The 18,861-nt window shown below is 50.3% G+C and overlaps 3 protein-coding genes and 1 long non-coding RNA gene across 8 annotated transcripts; 2 read left to right on the top strand and 2 right to left on the bottom strand.

The window, feature by feature from the left end:
* Positions 1-1,894: 1,894 nt before the first annotated feature.
* On the top strand, positions 1,895-2,657 carry LOC134107524 (uncharacterized). Its single transcript, XR_009942782.1, has 4 exons — positions 1,895-2,050; positions 2,119-2,165; positions 2,234-2,386; positions 2,469-2,657. It is a non-coding gene; the product is annotated as an uncharacterized LOC134107524 (long non-coding RNA).
* Positions 2,658-2,857: 200 nt separating this feature from the next.
* Positions 2,858-5,855, top strand: emc9 (ER membrane protein complex subunit 9). 2 transcript variants are annotated; one of them, XM_037456155.2, is made up of 6 exons: positions 2,858-3,706; positions 4,143-4,352; positions 4,499-4,575; positions 4,659-4,728; positions 4,914-5,008; positions 5,230-5,855. In XM_037456155.2, exons 2-6 carry the CDS (start codon positions 4,158-4,160, stop codon positions 5,408-5,410), a joined length of 618 nt encoding a protein of 205 aa, XP_037312052.2. In that variant the 5' UTR covers positions 2,858-3,706; positions 4,143-4,157; the 3' UTR covers positions 5,411-5,855. The 2 variants fall into 2 exon arrangements, with proteins under 2 accessions (XP_037312052.2, XP_037312054.2); XM_037456157.2 differs by having other exon boundaries at positions 3,554-3,580.
* A 50-nt stretch (positions 5,856-5,905) lies between these two features.
* On the bottom strand, positions 5,906-10,280 carry irf9 (interferon regulatory factor 9). 2 transcript variants are annotated; one of them, XM_037456152.2, is made up of 10 exons: positions 10,044-10,280; positions 9,748-9,809; positions 8,989-9,111; positions 8,715-8,895; positions 8,477-8,619; positions 7,875-7,953; positions 7,639-7,698; positions 7,112-7,498; positions 6,889-7,004; positions 5,906-6,796 (listed from the first exon to the last, which is right to left on the bottom strand). In XM_037456152.2, exons 2-10 carry the CDS (start codon positions 9,802-9,804, stop codon positions 6,629-6,631), a joined length of 1,314 nt encoding a protein of 437 aa, XP_037312049.2. In that variant the 5' UTR covers positions 9,805-9,809; positions 10,044-10,280; the 3' UTR covers positions 5,906-6,628. The 2 variants fall into 2 exon arrangements, with proteins under 2 accessions (XP_037312049.2, XP_037312051.2); XM_037456154.2 differs by having other exon boundaries at positions 9,748-9,806.
* Positions 10,281-10,570: 290 nt separating this feature from the next.
* LOC119198578 (E3 ubiquitin-protein ligase RNF31-like) lies at positions 10,571-18,770 on the bottom strand. 3 transcript variants are annotated; one of them, XM_037455918.2, is made up of 24 exons: positions 18,250-18,766; positions 17,644-17,846; positions 17,374-17,520; positions 17,128-17,283; positions 16,997-17,053; positions 16,590-16,731; positions 16,330-16,488; positions 16,106-16,256; positions 15,825-15,964; positions 15,590-15,732; positions 15,263-15,487; positions 14,886-15,188; positions 14,261-14,446; positions 13,918-14,124; positions 13,641-13,814; positions 13,174-13,272; positions 12,710-12,799; positions 12,505-12,619; positions 12,198-12,310; positions 11,945-12,058; positions 11,697-11,745; positions 11,498-11,585; positions 11,122-11,287; positions 10,571-10,974 (listed from the first exon to the last, which is right to left on the bottom strand). In XM_037455918.2, the coding sequence occupies exons 2-24, from the start codon at positions 17,842-17,844 to the stop codon at positions 10,927-10,929; spliced, it is 3,273 nt and encodes a 1,090-aa protein (XP_037311815.2). In that variant the 5' UTR covers positions 17,845-17,846; positions 18,250-18,766; the 3' UTR covers positions 10,571-10,926. The 3 variants fall into 3 exon arrangements, 2 of the variants coding, with proteins under 2 accessions (XP_037311815.2, XP_037311816.2); XM_037455919.2 differs by having other exon boundaries at positions 18,442-18,766; XR_005114535.2 differs by lacking the exons at positions 10,571-10,974; positions 11,697-11,745 and having other exon boundaries at positions 11,146-11,287; positions 18,250-18,770.
* Between the last annotated feature and the right edge of the window lie 91 nt (positions 18,771-18,861).

Here is an 18,861-nt window from a genome sequence, read left to right as displayed (position 1 = left end):
AAGAAAAATATAAAATATAATGCTATGGGTTAGTAATCTAAAGCTATGGGTTGGTAAGATAAAAATAAAGTGCACCAGCCAACAGAAAGTGACAAAGTGTGCATAAAGAGTGTCAGTCAGGGGGGGCCCCGGGCTTTGTTGATGAGCCCGACTGCTGACGGGAAGAAAATGTTGGTGTGGCGGTAGGTCTTAGTCCGGATGGACCTCAGCCTCCTGCCGGATGGAAGGGGCACAAACAGTTCATGTCCAGGGTGGGAGGGGTCGGGTACAATCTTTCTGGCCCGCTTCAGAGTCCTGGAAGCAAACAAAGTCCTGGAGAGACTGCAGATTGCAGCCAATCCCCCTCTCTGCAGAGCACATGACACGCTGCAACCTGCCCTTGTCCTTGGCAGTGGCTGCAGCGTACCACACGGTGATGGAGGAGCAGAGGATGGACTCCATGATGGCCGTGTAGAAGTGCACCATCATCGTCTGTGGCAGGTTGAATTTCTTCAGCTGTCTCAGGAAGAACAACCTCTGCTGGGACTTTTTGGTGATGGAGCTGATGTTCAGCTCCCACTTGAGGTCCTGGGTGATGATGCACATCTGCACGTTGTCCCAAGTGAAGCATTCCAGGGTCCTGTGAGGGTATAATGCAGTGTAGCATTGACGCAATCCTTCTAACGACCCTTTGTGGGGAGGCGTGAGCTGGATGGCAGCCCTAAGTGTATCGATCCCTGCCATCGATGAGTCGTGATGGCAAGAATGAAACTGGATGGTTTGCTTACTCTTGAGTTTTGACTCCAGTGAGAAGAGTACCGGCAGATGTGTCCTTTCCGTCAAATATCCTTAAGATAAAACCGCTTAAGCCAGTTTGATCAACTGGAATTGTGAAAAGCAGAAAAGACTGGATGAAAAACATATCTTCCAGAATGTTATTAATATAAATTCAATGTTTTATTTTTAACCCTCACAAATAACTTTCAGTGTTTCCCACAGATCCAACGTCAATGTGCGGGGGCTGACCGGAGCTGAACTGTAATAATTTGTTCAATATTAATTTGTACAGCAGAGCTTTATTGGAGAAAATACAAAACACGAACTATACACAATTGACACTAGTACACATTTCACGCCCTATACTACACACTGACATTGTATTGAAAATATTATTTTATTTTAGGTACTTTTTATTGTGTGATTGTGTAAAGGTGTTCATGAGATACCAACCTTTTGTGAACTCTCGCCAGCAGTCTGCACCAAATAGGCTGCAAATCAGGTTGATGCGCGCGCGTAAATCAACCATCCGCGAGCAAAAAGTCTGTCTCGCGCGAGACATTCGCTCCCGGAGCGGGAACTTCCTTCCTTCCTCGCGAGGCTGATGACGGTGAGGGGGCGGAGCCTGTTACCATGGAGCGCGAGACGGACGGATGGTTGATTTACGCGCGCGCATCAAACTGATTTGCGCTCTCGAATGTTGACAGTGATTTGCCGCCATAATGCGCGCTGCAGGTTCTGTGCAGTGAAAGTCTCACTTGCATGAACCACTTTATTAAACTATGCGTTTGTTGAGGTGCCTTTTAATTATTTCAATATTCAGGAAGTTTTTTACACACGTTTCACATTCATTACTTTCTAAATTTAGAAAGTAATTGATCCCATTTCTGATTGAATTATTATGCATGTGTGTATGACTAATTTGGTGGATCTCGATCTTTACTGAAATGGTAGTTTTATCTCCTGTTGAATGAAGTTTGGTTGAATTTACACACAATGATGAAGCTGAGCACCTTTTTCCACCTTGTTCAGGAAGGACATGCACAACGCCTTTCCTGTTTCCCATAATGCAATGGCTCTGCTGTCAGATAATTAGCTATACTTGCCTTCAACTGCTCACACCTGAGTTCAGTTAGTCGACAGGGTAAGAGGGGGGGTCGACCAAAGAAAGCTCTCTTCAGTCACTCCCTGTTTTTAAATCGGGTTCAGTTTTTTCGTGGAGTTGACAGAAGTGCTTGTGTTTGCTGCTTCACTAAACGGCAACTGTGGCTGAAGCCATGGAGTTTCTCTTGAGGTAAGTGTCAAAGTAGTCTTTTTAATCATTTGCATCATGGTAACTCTGGGGGGGGGGGTCTCGCCTAGGTGGTTTCTGTTGTCCTTGATAGCTGTTGGAAGACATCAAGCTCATGGTGAGTCTACTCAAGTATAGAAGCTACTCCATTGGTCGTATGTGTGGACCAACATGTCTGCTCTACAGGTTTCAGTGTTGGATATGCTGAGAAGCATGGCGGTAATGACGTGCCAGTTGCAGGATATCGATTCCATTCAAGTGGCTCTAAAGCTGCAGGTGGCGCTTCAGGGAGGACTTGGCCTCGTGGTGGTGGTCCAACCTCCAATGTCTTTAAGGCACGTCGGTACAACACAATTAGTCGGAAGTTGAATCTCCGCCAGAAATCGGCATTCATCAACTTCTCTTCAACGGCCACAGGCAGCAGAGTATCAGCGACCAGTTCCGCAGTGGTCACAGACGCGTGGCCATCTTTACCCGCAGCCTCCCCAGGTGGCCCCATGGCACGGCCACCCCGCCCAGCAGCAACGGCCACAAGAGCCCCAGGGGCCCCGGCCACCCATCTATCCTGCCCAGCAACAAAAGCTACTGCCCCAAGTGGCCCATTGGCACGGCCATCCTGCAGGGCCGCACCTGATACCTGATCCTCCTGCATATCATCAGCATCATCTTCAGCATCATCATCTTCAGCAGCAGCAACAACAACAACAACAACAACAATCTGGGTATCCTGCACACCACCACCACCACCAGCAGCAGCAGCAACAACAACAGCAGCAGCAGCAGCAGCAGGCTGGTTATCTTGAACAACAACAACAACAATCTGTTTATTCTGCTCAGCAGCAGCAGGCTGGTTATCTTGAACAACAACAACAACAACAATCTGTTTATTCTGCTCAGCAGCAGACTGGTTATCTTCCCCAGCAGCCACACTACAATAGTTATCCATTTTTTGCCTGAGGATCTCTTGTAATGGTTTGAACTCGTACACTTACAATTATGGGCAGGATGTGTAAATTAAAGCGGCAATCATAGTCTCAGCTGCTTCGATATTGATTTTTCCCTATGTCATTTTATTTTTGTTTTTTTCAGGCATTGTAACACAGAAGTTCTATAAAGAATGCTTTCAGCTTAGCTGTTGCATTGACTTGTCAAATTGAAATAAATTCTGCTTTTGTATCTTGTAATTGCTTCAACGACTCTGTATCTGAGATTTTCATCAATGATTATTTAACTCTTGGGCAGATCTCTAATGTACTGTTCGTATTTCGGCTGTGTCTTCCCTTACTGTCCTGCTTTATAACCCTTTAAATAACTTCTCACAGGTCATCTCTCCACTAGGAGGCGACCTGCTGTAAATTTTAAGCACCACAGCGCTGAAGAAGGCTGACATATTGATTGCCATCTGGCAGCTCCAGTTGGATCTCAAAGAGCCATCGTTCGGCCAATCAAATGAATTAATTCAACGCCGATGGGCGGGACCGGAAGTAGCCGGTTAGAAGCTTTTTTTTTAATAAACTGTCAGCAAGCGTGACGGTTAGTCGTTAAAGGTTTTTAAAAGCGTCGAAGATTGTCTGAAACGTTCAATAAACCGACATATTGAACAAGCGGAAAGTGTGCATGTGTCTTAAACTCACGCTTATTCTGTTTTGTGTATTTAAGGTATGTCAGCTTTGATCAGTTCGCTAGAATGTTGGTGCTAGTTTATAACGAAGCGGCAGCCAGTTAGCTGGTTTATTTAGCATGCTAACGCTAGTTCAGGGGGAAGCAACAACGGGCTAGCTGTTTTAATTAGCTGACTAGCATGCTAACGCTAGTTCATGGGGAAGCAACAATAGGCTAACGTAAGACGTGTATTTAGCTGACTAGCATGCTAACGTTAGTTCACGGTGAAGCAGCAACAGGCTAAAGTTAGACGTATATATAGCTGACTTGCTGCGTGCTAATGCCGTAAAGCAGCCGCCGACGGTACATCCGGGTTACGGAACAAAATACGGGCAGGCAAAATTAGGGACAACTGCGGGTTTGTTGTGTTTGTAAACGTCAACACGTGACCAGCCTCTGTATCCCTGCGTGATCGCGTGCGTGTCCTTCTCAGCTGCGGTGAGTCGTCATGGGCGAGGTGGAGCTGTCCTGCCGGGCCTACGTGAAGATGCACCTGCACGCCTGTCTCTTCCCGCGCTGCAGCATCAACGGGCTGCTGCTGTCTTCCGGGTCCGCGGGCGGCGGGGTCTGCGTCACGGACTGTGTGCCGCTGCTTCACTCCCACCTGCCCCTGGCTCCCATCAGCCAGCTGGCCCTCACACAGGTAAAGGACACAGGTGTGTGTGTGTGTGACTTCAGGAGTAAAGCCGCTGTCAGCGTTCTGCTTTGGTTCTCTCGTGTTTCTGGATTTACTCTTTTGTATCCTATGGGATAGAGTAGTCACTGCAATGCATCATATTCTTCTTTCAGGTGGACGTGTGGTGTTCACAGACACAGCAAAGGATTGTGGGATACTATCAAGCCAACGCCTGCGTGACAGACAGTAGGCGAGTGTTTCTTCACCACGCCTCACGTTGTTTCTGCACTGTTGGTGTTTTACTAAACCTTAAACCTTTCTCCCTTTGTCCAGCCCGACTCCGTGTGCGCTAAAGATTGCAGATAAGATTGCTGAGCAGTTTGACAACGCAGTGTTGTTAATGGTAAGAATGTGAACCCCTTCCTTTGTTACCTGTTGGAGAGGTGAGCAACAAGTGATCACTCCGTGTAGTAAATATAAGATGCTCTTGCGTCTCCTAATGTTGCTGAAACTGCATTTCTGTTCTATGCAGACTTAAGAGGTTTTGTTTGTTTGTTTGTTTGATGAATACATGTTTTTGCTCTGCAGCTTGATGGCAGTAAGATGTCTTCAGACTATCGGGTTCCTCCCATCGTCATGTACGAGCGCAAAGATTCAAGATGGATGCTCAAAGACAAACACACGTAAGTGAGAGTCGGAGGGACGTTTTAATCTGAAGGCTCAGGAAAGCACCAACGGTCTCTACTGGAGACTGAGATGGGTGTGAAGGGGTGAATGATGTCATGTAGTGTTAAAGCGCTTTGAGTGGTCTAGAAAAGCTCTTTGTTTTCCATTTACGGTCTAATTCTTGTAATTAAATAATGTATTAGTTTCCTTGTAACATGAACCTGTTCATGTTGTTCAGGATAATGCTGCGTCAGTGGGAGGAGACTCAGGCGATAGCCGCTCAGCTGCTGGAGGCCGGCGACCAATCGCTGTTGGTGGATTTTGACGGCCACTTAGACGACATAACGAAGGACTGGACCAACCAGAAACTGAACAACAAGATCGCGGAGCTCGCCTCGCCGGCCAATGGGAACATCTAGAGGAGTCATGTGACGTTAACGAGGGAACATCTGGAGGAGTCATGTGACGTTAACGAGGGAACATCTGGAGGAGTCATGTGACGTTAACGAGGGAACATCTGGAGGAGTCATGTGACGTTTTCGACACACACCAGAGTTTGTTTTCTTTAATGCATTTCACCACTGAACAGGGACATAACATAGAACATGCATAAATAACATATGTACAGCTTAATATGCCCCCCCCCCCCCCTTGTGCCTTGTGCTCCGACAGCCTCCTTATTTAAAGTATAAATCCACTTAAAAACACAGAACTTATTTTAACGCACTTTTGGTACTTTGGTCCCGTTTGGTCTTTTTTCTTACGTTTTATTCTTATCCGTAAATATACTTTTTCCGTAGTGTAACAAAGCTAAAAATAATTTACGTCACTATTAAAAGATACAATCAAAATATTGGGGTAAGATCAATGAGCTTTAACAGCATTTGTGAAATGGTTTGTAACTCGACATGATGTAGTAGATAATGCATTAGGTTTATTACATAATAGAGAAAATTACATGATTTTGAAAAAAATTACATGATTTTGAACACACATTTGTAAAAACAAAATGTATCAATGTATAAAACGACTAAAGCCGAACAAAGAATAACTTCCCTTAAGAGTTGTGTGTTTGTGTTTCATCTTCTATTATGTGTGCTTTATTTTACTGTGGGATCGGGGGCTCGTCCAGTTCTTTAAAACAACCTTTTTTTCTCTTTTGAAGCACTGATTAAAAAAAATTCATTATCCAGTGATCCATTAGAATTAAATGTTTGCTGTTCTTCTCTTGACCCTTTGGAGGGTCGCCACCCACAGGTTTGGAACCACACAAACACACATCACATTTTCAACATTTTCAACATTTCCAGGAAGAACGAGACGACACAAAAATCACAGATCGTCACGATGGAGAAGCTCCTGCGTGCAGACCCCCCCCCCGTAGTGCTTCCAGTACTAATCTCTACGTTGACATGTTGAAGTGTTTTTCATAAGTGCTCATTTGTTTAGTGCTAACAGTCAGGGCTGAGCCACGTGGAACATTAAAAAAAGCCAGAAACTCTTCTTTTGGCAGCAGAAGTGTTTCTGAATCTAATCGATTGTGACGTAGTCCCTTTTTTCATAGTTGGTGCGTCCAAGGTGATGGACCTCATGGCTCAGCCCTTCGGGCTCTTATTTTGAAAGCGGGCGCCGTGTGCTCAGGGTAACCCGCAGGCCGAGGCCTCGGGGGCGTCCGGCGGGACGGAGACCAGGTTCAGCGTGATCTCCCCCAGCGGAGACTCGCTGGCGAGCGCCTGCAGGAAGTCCATGGAGTCGCAGAAGGAGCGCGCGTTGAGCAGCTGCTGCTCCGCCCACAGGAAGCCCACCTGGGAGCAGGTACATCAGGTGAGTGTTCAGCAGGAATCGCTCCCATGGACTGTGCTTCATTTACATCCAGTTTAAGGTAAGAAGGACTCACCTGAACGATGATGAGTTTTCCCGCCGGGTCTTCGGCGTCACTCAACTCCTCGCCGAAGCACAGAGTGACGCCGCAGCGCGGGGGGGCGCCGCCGCTTGAGCGGAACACGTCGAGTTCTGATCATAAGAGACGAAAAGTGCATCATCAGTACTTCATGATGAAATATTTAGTGAGCGTAAAACCACAGGAAACCTTCTCCAAGTGGATCTGTAGAAGGACTCACGTTGCCTGAAGGCCTCTTTGCTGAAGAGCATCTCCGGCTCCGCGTTCCTCTCCATCTTACGTGGGCCGGCGGCGGCGTGCGGCCCCGTCCAGAAGACCCGCCCCTGACAGAGGCGCCTGCCGTAGACGCCCTGCCGCGTGGCGGTCAGCACCACCCCCTTCTCCATGAAGGGCAGCAGCGTGAGCAGCGCCTGGCGCTGGGGCCCCGCCGCCACCGCCGCCGGAGGGTCGGGCAGCTGGACGCGGGGGAAGCGGTCCTTGGTGACCGCCGGCGTGGGGGGCGCGTGGGAGGGGGGCAGGTACGTGATGCGGACGTCGTCGTTGTGGATCTTACGCCTGAGCACCTCGGCGCCTAAATAGTGAACCGCCACGCTGAAGGAGTCCTGACCTGCAGCGACGCACGGACAAAACCTCTCACAATGAAATCTGTACGAACCCCCGTCTGTTCTTTGTGTGAGTCCTCCTGCCCCCACGCCCCTGTGCCCCCAGATGTAAAAGGCTTTTATTTTGTAAGGGCTCAGTCGTTACCTCCTGCCGGAGCGTCGACGCTCTCCTCGAAGCGAACGTCCACCTGCAGCTCGTTGAGCGCTGCGGACGGAGAGAGGTCGTCACGGAGGTCACAGTAACCGTGACGGATGATGTCATTCTATTAACACGCCTCTTCACTCTGACATCGCTTTGATGTTAAAGCCATGCAGACGTTACGTCGTCAGAACGCTTTGAGCTGAAAGGGTCTCGATCGATCCGGCGGGCCTTGAACTCACCGTCCGAGGGCGCGGGGGCCTGAGCGGGTTCTGCCATCTGGACCGGGACGTCCCGCCACAGCAGAGACTCCTCAGCTCCCTGAAGGCCACACGTTTAACACACGCTTAACACACGCTTAACACACGCTTAACAGTGTTCATACATAAATATACCGCAGTAATACATCCTGAATAAAATGAATTAATAATAGGTTGTTATTTCATAATTCCACATGTATGTATCCAGGGGACTTTTATTAATTCATGTTTATTTATTCACAAGGACTTATTTCATGATTCATAATAATTTCTTTATAATAACTTTGATGCGATAATTATAAATTTCTACAACAATCAGAATATTTAAGTGGACAATTATACATTTATTAACTGACTATTTCTGGATTTTTTTATTAAACAGGACTTTAATGTCATGAATCCATTTATTTATTTACAAAGACCAATTTAATAATTCTGCATTTATTTACTTCTCATTTCAGGGGTCATTTGTCTTTCACTGCATTGCTCTTTTTGTGTTGTATTTAAATGAAGTGCGACCTCGTTCATTTAGTCATGTGACGTCCTTTTGACTCCAAGTAGAAGCATGAAACCATGAAGCTCACCGGCTGAGAGGGGGCCTCCTCCCTCTTTATCTGCTTCACCTCCACGTCGCTGCTCTCCGATTCGCTGCTGCTCCTCCTGATGCTCCTCCTCCTGCTCCTCTTCCTCTTCCTCGCTGCAGGTTTCTTCTCAGGAACCACGAGGCCTACGAGGAGGAGAGCTTCAGGAGTTAAATGTGTGAGCCAAGCCACGCCCCTCCTTCCTCCCTGTGGACCTCCTCCTCCCTGTGGACCTCCTCACCCTGCTCGCTGAGGGGCACCAGCCGGTACACCTTGTACGGCTCGGAGATGTCCAGCTGCGCCCGCTCCGTCACCTCGGTGAACTCGGGGCTCTTGTTGAGGGCGCAGCGGAGGCGTGTCTTCCAGGAGGCGGGGCTGTGCTGGCCGCCGACCGTCGGCTTGCCCTTGAACTCCGCCCACGCCTGCAGAGAGAAAGAGAGGTCACGGAGAGGTCAACCCCCCCCCGCCCCCCCGCCTTTGTCCCACGACCCTCGAGACAAGCGGGACACGGCCACCTTGAAGATGGCGGCGTCCTCGTCCCTCCTGAAGTCCTGCTTCCCGGCGTGTTTCCACGGGATGCGGAACATGGTTCTGGGATCGTCGTCCCACACCAGCCCGGGGTACTTCCCACTGCTCACCTGCACCCGGAACATACGTGTGTAAGTACACACGCGTGTTGGAACACTGACACATAAGTCACTTCCTACAGCTACTCAGGTACAGAATATTAAAATGTACAAAAAATAATACATGTAAATATACACCATGAAGTACAGGCAGAAATACAACTATTATTATTGTAAACATTGAGTTTAATACCTGCACTAACAGAGTACTTTAGACTGTGTGGTATTAGTACTCTTACAATAACAGTACTTTAGACTGTGTGGTATTAGTACTCTTACATTAACAGTACTTTAGACTGTGTGGTATTAGTACTCTTACAATAACAGTACTTTAGACTGTGTGGTATTAGTACTCTTACATTAACAGTACTTTAGACTGTGGTATTAGTACTCTTACAATAACAGTACTTTAGACTGTGTGGTATTAGTACTCTTACATTAACAGTACTTTAGACTGTGTGGTATTAGTACTCTTACAATAACAGTACTTTAGACTGTGGTATTAGTACTCTTACATTAACAGTACTTTAGACTGTGTGGTATTAGTACTCTTACATTAACTGTACTGTATTAGTACGATGACGTCACTTAAGATATTTCTATCTTTCCCTTTCCATCTCCCTCGCGCGCACACGCTCACGCACACACCTGTTCGACTATCCAGGACCGCAGTCTGCGCGTGGACCTCGTCCTCCCCGCTGCCATGACTACTGTAAGGACCCGTAAACAATAAACAACAATAACAACAGACGTCACATTTAAAGTCGCATCATCTTTACGAATATCGATTAGAGCCTCGTGCAGCTTTAAGTTCGAGACCATAAACTCATCCTCAAAACAACAACAACACGACGAGCCGTGTGGGGGCTCACACACACACACACACACACACACACACGATACTGAAATACAGATGTTAAATAAGGAAGTTAGGTTTCCTTTACCTCGCTCTCGTTTCCTCCGGACTAAAGCGGACTTAAGCGGACTAAATAGGACTAAAGCGGTCTAACGAGGACTGAAGCGGACTAAATAGGACTAAAGCGGTCTAACGAGGACTGAAGCGGACTGAAGCGGTCTAAAGAGGACTGAAGCGGACTGAGAGGACTGAGGCGGTGCTGCGGTCCGATACCCGACTGCCGCTCTGCAGACGCTCCTTTTCCTCGAAGTCACGTGACTTTCAGGAAGCCGCCGTGTGCGTGTGCGTGTCGCCAGGGGGCGTGCACGAGAACAGAAGTACACACTTTATTATATATACTGCTTCAGGACCACTTCACTGGAGCAGTATTCATTGATCTTTTTACTGTACCACATCTCACATAATGTAGTTTTAAGTCGTGAAAATAGCTTTAATATTTTATATGTAAAGTTAATAATTAACAGATGGAGAAGAACATCTCATTCTAGTATTTCTGGTAGTAGAAATACATCACCACTCACTGTACTATTAAAGTATATTTAATAAAAATGAATCCACACTTCAAAATATTTATTTTTCTATTCACTCACCAGTCACATATAAAAGCCAAACAGATTACAAACTCACCCTTTATATTTCTTAATGTGTGTATTTATATAATTCTGCCCCGAAAGAAATATTGTAAACATACATTTCCAAAATTTAAAATATTCGAATTTCACACCACAAATAAATTCCTCTCAGAAAGTATTATAAGTATCTATGGAAAAGATCACAAAGAAACAAAGCTTTTGGTAATCAGGTCATCGTCATGACGATGAGAACTAAGAGACAACAGGCCCCCGAGGTTTGGAACACAGACGACATTTGGAGTATAATTAAAAACCAACAACCACCTGCTGCCGAAACTTCTATTTGTTCCGAGGAACTTTTTCCCCGAGAGGAACCTCCATCAGTTTCTGTGGAGAAAAAACATCATTAGTACAAAGAAATGTACTCTGATGCATTATTTCTGCTTTTATTTTGAAGGCGACTCAAAAAGGGAGTGACTCCACCCCTGAGGAGCCGGCCGGATTAGACTCCGCCCCCACAGGGTGGGGCCTCACCTTGAGGAGTCGAGCAAGGAAGAAGTCCTCGTCCTCGTCCCCCACCTTCTGCGTGTCCACCAGGTAGCGCTCACAGGCCCTGATGACCTCGCTGGGCTCGTAGAGGGGGGCGGGGTCCAGGGAGTGGGCGTTGATGAGGCTCACCAGGTACTCCTTGTAGTGCTTCCTGCAGGGGCACACAGCTCCAGGTGAGACCTCCCTCACCTGAGCTCAGGTGGGTCCACTTCCCCATGTGACCTTATTTTAGGGTTGTTACAGCTGTTGTTTTACTCCTTTTTAAAGATATATATGTATAAATATGATTATGTATGTTATATATTTTTTCTGTGGTCCAACAGCATGTTTTTTGCATGTCTTTGTAGCAGCTGTCACTCACTCGCAGAGGCCGGCCTGTCCCGGCTGCGTGTGGAGGCCACACGGAGACTCCGTCTTCTCGTCCTTCTGCTCCATCACACAGCAAGCCTCTGTGACAGATCAATGGTGCCAGTAAATATCAATCGATCGATCCGCTAAACGGACATTCAAAATGAGCTGAACGAACAAGGAACATTTCTGAAGGTGTGAAGAAGTTTCACCGGACTGAGACCCGTCAGAAGGATCCGTGTTGAAGTCCACGCTGCTCCTCTGGAGACACAAACAGGACCGACGCGTTGGTTTGTATCTGTGACCCATTCCCACCCGTCCAATGGGAGTATTCACCTTAGTTAACAGTTACCGCCTTTACTTCTATCAGTATTATTCTGCTGGTACCAGCTGACCTCAGAAAACCCGCTAAAACCCTAAAAGCTCAACCATTATTTCTCTTGTGCGTTTTTTTGGGCACCTGCAGCAGAGCCTGTAGGCGGGGGGGCTCCCAGTCCCTGAGGTAGAAGAGGCAGTCCCGCGGGTGGTGCGCGTGCAGCCCGGGGCAGCTGCACTGCGCCGCCTTACAGACCGTCTGCAGGGCAGAAAATATCAGGTCAATCACATAATATTACATTTTCAGTTCAGATTAAGGTTTTTAAAATGTTCAAATAACAGTTGGTTGGGAAAGTGGAGCTTCTGCTCTCGCGGCGGGGGGGGGGGGGGGGGGTCACCTTGTGGTACGGGTTGTTGCAGCCGCTGCAGAACTGGTAGCGGCACTGCGAGCAGCTGAAGTGCATGCAGCCGCCTTTGGTGAGCGCGTACTGGAACCTGCAGGAAGGACAGGCTGCAGGAGGACGGACACGTCGTCCTTTTAGTGAAGTCTCACTTTTACAGAACAGAGCCTGAACGCATCGTAGTGTAACGTTAGCCTTGTGGTGTTTTTTAGTCTAATTGTGTTGCATAAACACAGAAACGTGTCCTTCAATCATTGAGGAATCAGACCAACAGGAGGAATAAAGGGGGGGGGGGGGTCCTCACTGATGCTGTTGTCCCGGAGGAAGCCGGCCAGGCCCTGCCTCTGGTACTCCGGGTCGTTGTCCCTCTTCCACTGCTGGAACTGCTCACAGGACAGATCCTGGTGCTGCGCCTCCCACTGGGGGGGGTAAAGGGGGGGGCTTGAGTCCCGAGGCTGAACTCAACCTTCATCATGACCTGGCGGTGGAATGTGGGCGGGGCTACTCACGGGCTTCTTGCACTGAGCGCAGAAGCTGCGGCGGCAGGACGGGCAGGTGACCTTCAGCTGGTCGCCGTCGTTGATGAAGCCCGAGGTGCACTGGGAGGAATAAAAAGGGGGGGGGGGGGGGGGGGGGGGTGATAATCAAAGAGTCACTGTCTTGTCCTGGTTGAGAAGTGCAAGGTCAAAGGGCAAAGCAGAAAGTGCCAAGCACTGATGCCAAGGGTCTGATGTTTTCTTAACTTTACTTCTACAGTACAAAATTAAATGTTCTTCTTCCTGATGTTACGGAGTTGTTCTTCAGGCTGACAAAAAAATCTACCAGAACGAGAGAAGCCGTGTGGCTGAATTCTTTCAGTCTTAAAGCATTTGGGTTTCATTGTTCTTTTGTTGGCTGTCGGATGTCAACGGGAATACGATCACATGATCATTATTACTAATAATAATAACAACATGACTCCAGGTGGACTCACGTGGCAGCACCACAGGAACTTGGGGTCCTTCATGAGCGCGTGCTCCGTCAGCTTCTTGTGAAACAGCTCGTACTCGTCCGGCTGAAGGCAGTTACGCAGCTGGAAGACAAACAAACAAGGATTGTATTCGTTGGGTGGACTGCAGGTATCTGAGAGCCTTTGAATGATGTCATAAATAGTAACATTTAAACACGTAGATTGAGGTTCTGTGTCATCTAAAAGTGGGCGGAGTTAGACTGTAGCGTGTGATCCAGATCATTATGGCGTGTGGCTAAAGCTTATCGATTCCATTCCATCATCCTCTCTGTGGTCACATGACTGTTGTTGATGACGTCACAGGTTCACGAGGAGCTCGGACCTTTCTGTTTTTACAGAATGTGGTGAAAGGAATCGTTTGTTCTGAGGAGTGAGGTCGACGCTGCAGAGAGGGTCCACAAAGGAAAGAAGCCCCCCCCCCCGTGCCTCACCTGGATGTCCAGCGTGGAGAAGTAGCTGTCCAGCTGCTGCGGGTCGTTGATGTCCGGCTCGCTGCAGACGGGACACACCATGTCCCGGATGTGTTTGTCCCGCACGGCGATGGTGAAGTGGAGCCTGAAGCACTCGTGGCACACGGAGCACTGGCAGGAGGTCAGGGACTGCATCTGAGGGGGGGGGGTCAAGGCTTATTCGCTGCCTTTTTGAAGCATTCTAACAAATCCGGCTCAAACTGGGAATGAAGTGTTAGAGTTCACTCGGCCCCCCCACCTTGCTGCGGGGGAAGGCGCTCAGGCAGCAGGGGCACTCGTTGACGAGGAGGCGCTTGATGAAGTCCTTGTCGTGAGACTCCTTCACGGCCTGCACCACGTCCTCCAGCGAGAAGGTGACGCCCGGCTCCTGCAGCAGCGAGAGGACCAGCTCGCAGCGCCCCCAGCTGGGCAGCTCGTAGAGCGCCAGCAGACGCCTGCAGGTCCTCTGAGGAGAGACAGGAGGAGGTGAGGGGACAACGCGGGAGGACAAAGGGTGGAGCCAGGGAGGAGCTGTAGGTATCCGTATCTTCATTGTCCAGCTGAAGACATGTTGAACTTCCTGTTTGAGGTTGTGAACACACCTGTTTGTCCGGGTCCTGGGGGTCGATCGGCGGCTCCGGCTGGTCCGTCCAGATCCGCTGGTGGAAGGGCTCCAGCAGGGGGCGCTGCAGCAGAGACAACGCCCCCTTCACCTCCCCCCCGCTCAGCCTCAGGGCCTCCTCGCAGCGAGACGCCTCCCTGAAGCCCAGAGAGCGGAGCTCCTTCATCTGCACAGAGCACAGGACACGCATCAGATCCAATGCAACACAGACCATGAGACCATGAGAACAGGTCTACTGAGGGACAAATCAATTGTCATGTTCTCATGGACGTCTATGGGAGCAGAGGAGTCGCCCCCTGCTGGTCACTACACAGAAGTAGAGTCATTTCCTCATAGACGTCTATGGGAGCAGAGGAGTCGCCCCCTGCTGGTCACTACACAGAAGTAGAGTCATTTCCTCATAGACGTCTATGGGAGCAGAGGAGTCGCCCCCTGCTGGTCACTACACAGAAGTAGAGTCATTTCCTCATAGACGTCTATGGGAGCAGAGGAGTCGCCCCCTGCTGGTCACTACACAGAAGTAGAGTCATTTCCTCATAGACGTCTATGGGAGCAGAGGAGTCGCCCCCTGCTGGTCACTACACTGAATGACGCTGTTGTCTCACCTTGACCTGTCTGTCTCTCAGCAGCTGGGTCACGGCCTTGTTGGTGTCTCCTCCCGCCGACAACCAGGCCAGCTTGGCCTCGGCTCTGGAGAGCTTGGCGCCGTCACCCTTGACCACGGGAGCGCTCGGCTCCGCCCCCTCGCCGTCTCTCTCCACCTGGACGGACGCTGCCATGGCGCAGATTTCATCCAGCAGGTGAGGCAGCTCCGACGTCAGCCAGTCACACGGGCTCGTGTTGCTGGCGCCGCACACGCCGATGGCGGCGTACACCTCCTCGGCGCTGACGCCGCGCTTCTCTGCTTCCTGTGACGGAGACGCAGGGTGATTGCCGTTGCAGCAGGCCACCGAGCTTAGCGACAGTTGTCACGGCGACCTACTCTGATCTGCTGGACGAGGCGCAGGCCGTCGTCCCTCATCATCTTCTGCCTCTTCACCTCCACGTCCACCCGGGCCTTCGGCTGGGGCCTCGGCGGCGACGCCGCTGGGTCCTTGGCGGCGGGCGGGGTCTGCTGCAGGGACGCCGGGGGGGACCCGCCGAGGTTGCACATCTCGCACACCACGGCGGGGCTGGTGTTCACGTAGGTGCAGAACTGGCACATCCACTGGGGGGGGGGGGGGGGTGATGTAGCGTTCATGAAGTTAGCGTTCATAAAACAGCACGTTTACCTTCACTGAAGGTTCTTCACGAGCATCCGAGGTCAGACCTTTTCTCCGGACTCGCCCGGGGCTCCCGGGCTGGTTGGCAGCGGGGCGGCGGGGGGGCGGGTGGCCAGACGGGGGCGCTCACACACCTCACAGAGGATGCTGCTGCCCTGGTTCACCACCGTGCAGCTCCGGCAGCGCCACTCTGGATGGGGGCGGGGGGGGGGGGGGGCGTTCACTTAGTCACCTTTTATTCTGAAAGCGGCCGAGTGGGTGAAGTCGGGCCGTGAGTCTCACCCGCGTTGGGAGACGAGGGCACGGGGGGCGGGGCCTCCTGCGCGGCGGCGAGCCGCGGGCGCTCGCAGGTGGCGCAGAGGACGGCCCGCGTGGGGTTCACCGTGGTGCAGCGAGCGCACTGCCACGGGGAGAGGGAGGGGCTACAGAGACAGTTCAGAATGCCTTCTCACTCCATTCATTACAGATACAAAGCGAGTCAACCGAGGATGTAAAATATGTAAAATATGCTCAGTTTATGAAACTTCTTGTAGAATATGCTCCTCCTCTTCGGCGTTCCTCACCTGGACGTCTTGGGGGCTGCGAGGAGGCTGCGGCTGTGCCCCCTGCGGTCGGGGTGCGAGTGGAAGAGCTGGTCACAGTTGTCACACAGCTTCTGGCTGCAGGTGGAGCACTGAGCCTGAACGGCCGACGTCCCACAGATGGTGCAGATCCCTGCGGAGACACGGAGGAGTAGAAGAACGCGGAGCCACTCCTGATTCTGCAGCCTGGGGGGGCGCTGACCTACCTGGGGGGGGCTGCTGCTGCTGCTGCAGCTGGTCCCTCTTGTGCTGGTCCCTGGACGGGTGTCGGTGGAAGAGGTCGTCGCAGGCGTCGCAGAAAGCTCGACTGTCACATGACGAGCAGACCAGAGACGGGGCGGCGCCGCACAGACTACAGTCTCCCACTGAGGGAGGGGAGGGGGGGGGGGGGTTGTTCTTATTGAGGCTTCTAGCTGCGCTGTGTTTAAAGAACTATAACATACTAACGCTATGGGGGGGCGCTCACCTGTCGAGGGTCTCAGGGGTTCTCCCCCGGAGGCCTGGGGGGGTGGAGGGGTTTGAGGTGGTGGGGACGGTGGGGACGGGACACAGGGTTCGTCCCCCGGCTGCTGGTCTCCACTCGGGACCCCCACGACCTCCAGCTCCTCCTGGACAACACACACCGGGACACACTGATATCAATCAATCAATCAATCAATCAATCAATCAATCGATCATTGTTATATAAAGAGCAGGAGGACTTTTATTTTGAAACAAAAACAGGAAAATAGAAATAGTCACTTTTTAATGCCATGTGACCTGTTGAATGGATCATAACTAGAAATGTTTTGATGGCACTAAGTCAATATCACAGGTTATTTTTAGCCCCCAAAAAGGGGCGGGGCTTAGAATGAGGTTTCACATGGTACGGACCGGCGGGACGAGGAAGGGGACGACGTCTCTGAAGTTCTCCGGGTGAGGATGGGTTCCCTAAAGACGGAACAGAAGGAACCTTTTAGCCCCCGGCTGACCTCCAGGCTTCTACCAACCGAAGCGGCACGGACCTTCACCAGCATGTCCACCTCCGTGCGCAAGGTCATGACCTCCAGCGTCACCGCCGCCACGTGCGCGGCGTCCGGCTGGCTGACGTCGTCGGGGAAGCTGAGGCCGTCCGCCTGCTGGCTGGTGTACCCGTACAGGAACAGCACGGCCCGGCCTCCCTGGGGGGGGGGGTCACACGGTCACTCTTTGTGTCAGTGGAGCCCTGCTGGTGACGGCGAGGAGGGGGGGGGGGGGGTGCTTCTATTCACCTTCACGGCGTCCACGGTGCTCCTGAAGACGGGGTTGTTGTGCTTGACGCTCCTCCAGTACCGGGGCCGGGCCGGACTCGTCAGGTTACAGCCGTACTTCTCCAGGATGCTCAAGGCCTTGACCAGTCTGCTCAAGGATTCCAGGACCTGAGGAGGAAACAGAGTGGATGTGAGGGGGGGGGGGCGTCTACCTACGAGTACTTTTAGTTCTTTCTACATCCTTTCAGTGTAAGATGCAGGTTTCTGAGTGGTGTGTAAGCAGTGATGCACCTCCAGCGTGTTGCTGCACGCCGTGTTCTCCCTCAACATGGTCTCCGCCCCCAGGAGGCGGTACTTCTGCGAGAGGGGCAGGAGGACGCCGGCCATGGTCTGGACCTCGGCCTTCACGTCCTGGGCCAAACCCGAGGAGGAGAGGAGCGACTGGGACCTCCTCCTCACCTCCTCCATCTGCGCCGACGCGTCGCCGCTCATCGCTGGCGAGGAAAACAACATGAAAAGGAAACCATCATTTCCCAGTACGGGAGAATTAGTCGAGCTCTTTGCGTGTAAAACACTATTTAACACAACCAATTAATAGACAGAACGGACGAGAAAACCTTCAACGAAAACCTGAAAACAGTTTATAATTTATTTATATATATATATATATAAATAAATGTTTTGTATGACTGAAGCCAACTAAGAAATTAAAAAGAATAAGAGAAATAGCATTAATAATCTAAATATATAAATATTTGGATGAAATACAGTTCACTAAATTAAAGTGTCATACTTAATTTATTATTGTTGTTATTTTATTTGTATGTTTTGATGATCGTGTTGCTTTAAACGTGATGCGTTGTTTCCCTTTCTAAACATGTTTGTATATAAAGTTACCTTTGATCACGTGACCAGTCCGGACTCATCTGAGTGTGACACGCGCGCTCACGACCGCGTACAAAAGCGCGTGAATAACTCTCCGTGAAAAGGTGTTTTAATCCGAGTGGAAGCCACCGAGTAAACAATCCCGGTACCGACGATCCCTCCGAGCCGAAACCGAAACTTTGATCAGAAACCAGAGGACGTTACCTGCCGCTGCGAGACGCCGAGGTCGCTTGATTCCGTTTAAAAGTGAGAGGAGTTAAAAACTCTTTGAACGCATGTCAGCGGTTAACGTGTCGCGTCCAGTGGTTCCGTTCCGTTCCGTTCCGTCCCGTTCCGTCCCGCAGCGAACAGCGACGCTTCAGCGCGGAACTCCCGTCGGACGCTGTGGGTTCCGCCCCGCTTCCTGTCGCAAAACGAGTTTTTCGAAATAAAGTCCCCAACATTATTTTTGTAAGAAGTGTGATACAAAAATAAAACTGACCAAAGAACGTCCAACACATTAAAGTAAAATAAAGGAATGCAAATAAATAAAAATAAAATAAAGACCAAAACAAAATTAAAAACACCCCCGTTCACTGTAGTCCACTCTACGTAAATTTATTTAAAATATGACAAATCAACATG

This window comes from Pungitius pungitius, chromosome 19 (genome assembly GCF_949316345.1).
Source record: "Pungitius pungitius chromosome 19, fPunPun2.1, whole genome shotgun sequence".
Taxonomy (NCBI): Eukaryota; Metazoa; Chordata; class Actinopteri; order Perciformes; family Gasterosteidae; genus Pungitius; species Pungitius pungitius.
This window is presented reverse-complemented; position numbering and strand designations above follow the sequence as displayed.